We start from the raw sequence: 5,000 nt of genomic DNA, 5'->3' as shown, positions 1-5,000 counted from the left end.
TGTATAGAGACGGTCGCCCCCTGGTGGCCTTTTGATAGAATGCAGCTCTAAGTTACTTCTCCATTGACTTGTATAGAGACGGTCGCCCCCTGGTGGCCTTTTGATAGAATGCAGCTCTAAGTTACTTCTCCATTGACTTGTATAGAGACGGTCGCCCCCTGGTGGCCTTTTGATAGAATGCAGCTCTAAGTTACTTCTGCAGTGTATTTGCTGCGTTACCCTTCAGTCCACTAGGGGGCGCTCATACAGGAAGTCACTGGGTTGTCATGTGACCCGGCCTCCTCGTGTCTCTGCAGAGGATCCAAGAACTTCAGCAGCTGCAGCGCGGAGGACTTTGAGAAGATGATCCTGCTGACGGGGGGGACGTGTCTGCTGAACGTGCCGCGGCCTGACGAGGCCTACAGCGCCCCCTACTGTGGGAACCGGCTGGTGGACGTAGGAGAGGACTGCGACTGTGGATCCCAGAAGGTCTGAACCCTCACTGAGACCACCTGAGACCACCTGAGACATGAGAGGAGACATCTGACCTGTGTGTGTGTGTGTGTGTGTGTGTCTGTGTGTGTGTGTGTGTATATGTGTGTCTCTCTGTGTGTGTGTATATGTGTGTATATGTGTGTGTTACAGGAGTGTGAGGAGGACCCCTGCTGTGAGTATCAGACCTGTAAACTGAAGTCTGGAGCTCAGTGTGCGTTTGGAGTCTGCTGCTCCAGAAACTGTCAGGTAACAGCTGTGACCTTTGACCTCTGACCCTTTACATGTTTCCAGTGTGTATCTTATATATTATATTATTACATTATATTTACATATTTATATATGTTATATTAATATTAAGTCCTGTTGACCTTTGACCTCTGACCCTTTACCTGTGGTGTGTTCAGTTCCTTCCTGGGGGGTCGGTGTGCCGGTCCAGCACAGACGAGTGTGATCTACCTGAGTACTGTAACGGCTCCTCGTCCCTCTGCCAGAGCGACGTCTTCGTCCAGGTGAGACTCAGAGACCAGCAGAGACTATTAGAGACCATCAGAGACCATCAGAGACTATCAGAGACCAGCAGAGACCATCAGTCCTCAGAGACTCAGAGACTATCAGAGACCATCAGAGACTCAGAGACTCAGAGACCATCAGAGACCATCAGAGACCATCAGAGACCATCAGAGACCATCAGAGACTATTAGAGACTATCAGAGACCATCAGAGACCATCAGAGACTATTAGAGACTATTAGAGACCATCAGAGACCATCAGAGACCATCAGAGACTATCAGAGACTATCAGAGACACTGAGACTATCAGAGACCATCAGAGACCATCAGAGACCATCAGAGACCATCAGAGACTAGCAGAGACCATCAGAGACTAGCAGAGACCATCAGAGACTATCAGAGACCATCAGAGACTATTAGAGATCAGTCCTCAGAGACTCAGAGACAGACTGATGTGGTCTATGGGGGACTGAGGATGTGGTCTATGGGGGACTGAGGATGTAGTCTATGGGGGACTGAGGATGTGGTCTTGGTGGTCTATGGGGGACTGAGGATGTGGTCTATAGGGGACTGAGGATGTGGTCTATGGGGGACTGAGGATGTGGTCTATAGGGGACTGAGGATGTGGTCTATGGGGGACTGAGGATGTGGTCTATGGGGGACTGAGGATGTGGTCTATGGGGGACTGAGGATGTGGTCTTGGTGGTCTATGGGGGACTGAGGGATGTGGTCTATGGGGGACTGAGGATGTGGTCTATGGGGGACTGAGGATGTGGTCTTGGTGTGTTCCAGAACGGTCAGGCCTGCCGGCAGCAGAAAGCGTTCTGTTATAACGGGAAGTGTCAACACGCTGATGGACAGTGTCAGGACATCTTTGGTCTCAGTAAGTCTAACCCCCCCCCCCCCCCCAACCCTGACCCCCCTAACCCTGACCCCCCCTAACCCTGACCCCCCCTAACCCTGACCCCCCTAACCCTGACCCCCTATTACATCTTTGGTCTCAGTAAGTTTTCATTCTGACCTCATATTACACATTATTACAACCCCAATTCCAATGAAGTTGGGACGTTGTGTAAAACATAAATAACAACAGAATACAATGATTTGCATCCTTTTCAACCTAGATTCAGTTGAATACATTACAAAGACAAGATATTTAATGTTCAAACTGATAAACTGTGTTGTTTTCTTTCAAATATTCACTCATTTTGAATTTGATGCCTGCAACACGCTCCAAAAAAGCTGGGACAGGGGCAACAACAGACTGGGAAAGTTGAGGAATCCTCAAAAAACACCTGTGTGGAACATTCCACAGGTGAACAGGTTAGTAGGAAACAGGTGAGTGTCATGATTGGGTATAAAAGGAGCATCCCCGAAAGACTCAGTCATTCACAAGCAAGGATGGGGCGAGGTTCACCACTTTGTCAACAACTGTGTGAGCAAATAACCCAACAGTTTAAGAACAACGTTTCTCAACGTGCAATTGCAAGGAATTTAGGGATTTCATCTTCTACGGTCCATAATATTATCAAAAGATTCAGAGAATCTGGAGAAATCTCTGCATGTAAGCGGCAAGGCCGAAAACCAACACTGAATGCCCGTGACCTTCGATCCCTCAGGCGGCACTGCATTAAAAACTGACATCAATGTGTAAAAGATATTACCACATGGGCTCAGGAACACTTCAGAAAACCATTGTCAGTAAACACAGTTCGTCGCTACATCTACAAGTGCAAGTTAAAACTCTACCATGCAAAGCGAAAGCCATATATCAACAACACCCAGAAACGCCGCCGGCTTCTCTGGGCCCGAGCTCATCTGTGATGGACTGATGCAAAGTGGAAAAGTGTGCTGTGGTCTGACGAGTCCACATTTCAAATTGTTTTTGGAAATTATGGACGTCGTGTCCTCCGGGCCAAAGAGGAAAAGGACCATCCGGATTGTTATCAGCGCAAAGTTCAAAAGCCAGCGTCTGTGATGGTATGGGGGTGTGTTAGTGCCCATGGCGTGGGTAACTTGCACATCTGTGAAGGCACCATTAATGCTGAACGGTACATACAGGTTTTGGAGCAACATATGCTGCCATCCAAGCAACATCTTTTTCAGAGACGTCCCTGCTTATTTCAGCAAGACAATGCCAAGCCACATTCTGCACGTGTTCCAACAGCGTGGCTTCGTAGTAAAAGAGTCCAGGTACTAGACTGGCCTGCCTGCAGTCCAGACCTGTCTCCCATTGAAAATGTGTGGCGCATTATGAAGCGCAAAATAAGACAACAGAGACCCCGGACTGTTGAGCAACTGAAGTTGTACATCAAGCAAGAATGGGAAAGAATTCCACCTACAAAGCTTCAACAATTAGTGTCCTCAGTTCCCAAACGCTTATTGAGTGTTGTTAAAAGGAAAGGTGATGTAACACAGTGGTAAACATGCCCCTGTCCCAGCTTTACTGGAACGTGTTGCAGGCATCAAATTCAAAATGAGAGAATATTTGAAAAAAAACAACACAGTTTATCAGTTTGAACATTAAATATCTTGTCTTTGTAATGTATTCAATTGAATATAGGTTGAAAAGGATGCAAATCATTGTATTCTGTTTTTATTTATGTTTTACACAACGTCCCAACTTCATTGGAATTGGGGTTGTACTACTGACCCTAACCCTATTATCATTATTACTGTTATTATTATTATTATTGATCATAATCTCCTCCTCCTCCTCCTCCTCCTCCTCCTCCTCCTCCTCCTCCTCCTCCTCCTCCTCCTCTTCCCCCTCTTCCTCTTCCTCCTCCTCCTCTTCCTCAGAGGCGAAGGCTGCTCCTGAACTCTGTTTTAAGGATGTGAACAGTAAAGGAGATCGCTTCGGAAACTGTGGCTATCATAACTTCGGCTACAGGAAGTGTGAGAGCAGGTAACACACACACACACACACACACACACACACACACACACACACATAAAGACACACACACACACACATAAACACACACACAGACACACACACACAGACACACACACACATAAACACACACACAAACACACACACATACATAAACACAGCTTAAGGATCTGAGTAAGCATGTTTGTCCGTCTCCATAGCAACGCTCTGTCCATCTCCATAGCAACGCTCTGTCCGTCTCCATAGAAACGCTTTGTCCGTCTCCACAGCAACGATCTGTCCGTCTCCATAGAAACGTTTTGTCCATCTCCATAGAAACGTTCTGTCTGTCTCCATAGAAACGTTCTGTCTGTCTCCATAGAAACGCTCTGTCCGTCTCCATAGAAACGCTCTGTCCGTCTCCATAGAAACGTTCTGTCTGTCTCCATAGAAACGTTCTGTCCGTCTCCATAGAAACGCTCTGTCCGTCTCCATAGAAACGTTCTGTCCATCTCCATAGAAACGTTCTGTCTGTCTCCATAGAAACGTTCTGTCTGTCTCCATAGAAACGCTCTGTCCGTCTCCATAGAAACGCTCTGTCCGTCTCCATAGAAACGTTCTGTCTGTCTCCATAGAAACGTTCTGTCCGTCTCCATAGAAACGCTCTGTCCGTCTCCATAGAAACGTTCTGTCCGTCTCCATAGAAACGTTCTGTCCGTCTCCATAGCAACGCTCTGTCCATCTCCATAGAAACGCTCTGTGTGGGAAGCTGCAGTGCTCCAACGTTCAGGCGAAGACGATCTTCGGCATCGAGCCGTCGATCATCAGCACGCCGATCGCTGGAGGGAAATGTTACGGAGTCGACTTCATGCTGGGGTCAGATGTTCCTGATCCTGGGATGGTCAACGAGGGGACCAAGTGTGGAGACCAGAAGGTGAGGAGGGGGAGACGGGGGGGGGGGGGGGGGAGAGGAAGGGGGGAGGAGGGGGAGAGGAGGAGAGGAGGAGGAGAGGAGGAAGGTTGATGCAGATTCTTCTTCTGTGGTTTTCCAGGTGTGTCTGAACTTTGAGTGTCGCAGCGCCGACATCCTGAACTACGACTGTGATGTGGAGAAGAAGTGTAACGGCCACGGGGTGAGACAG

The 5,000-nt window shown here is 48.1% G+C and overlaps 1 protein-coding gene across 2 annotated transcripts in view; it reads left to right on the top strand.

Moving 5' to 3' along the window:
* Positions 1–5,000, top strand: part of adam9 (ADAM metallopeptidase domain 9) — a 27,939-nt gene that overhangs the window by 15,331 nt on the left and 7,608 nt on the right. For both annotated transcript variants that reach the window (XM_053325398.1, XM_053325397.1), the window contains exons 12-18: positions 297–468; positions 625–720; positions 879–983; positions 1,776–1,866; positions 3,786–3,891; positions 4,609–4,792; positions 4,911–4,991. In XM_053325398.1, coding sequence (XP_053181373.1) covers positions 297–468; positions 625–720; positions 879–983; positions 1,776–1,866; positions 3,786–3,891; positions 4,609–4,792; positions 4,911–4,991 — 835 coding nt within the window. The remainder of the gene's footprint in view (positions 1–296; positions 469–624; positions 721–878; positions 984–1,775; positions 1,867–3,785; positions 3,892–4,608; positions 4,793–4,910; positions 4,992–5,000) is intronic.

This window comes from Scomber japonicus, chromosome 9, assembly GCF_027409825.1.
Source record: "Scomber japonicus isolate fScoJap1 chromosome 9, fScoJap1.pri, whole genome shotgun sequence".
In the NCBI taxonomy this organism is placed as follows: Eukaryota; Metazoa; Chordata; class Actinopteri; order Scombriformes; family Scombridae; genus Scomber; species Scomber japonicus.
The sequence above is the reverse complement of the archived record's forward strand: the minus strand, read 5'-3'. Positions and strand labels throughout refer to the sequence as shown.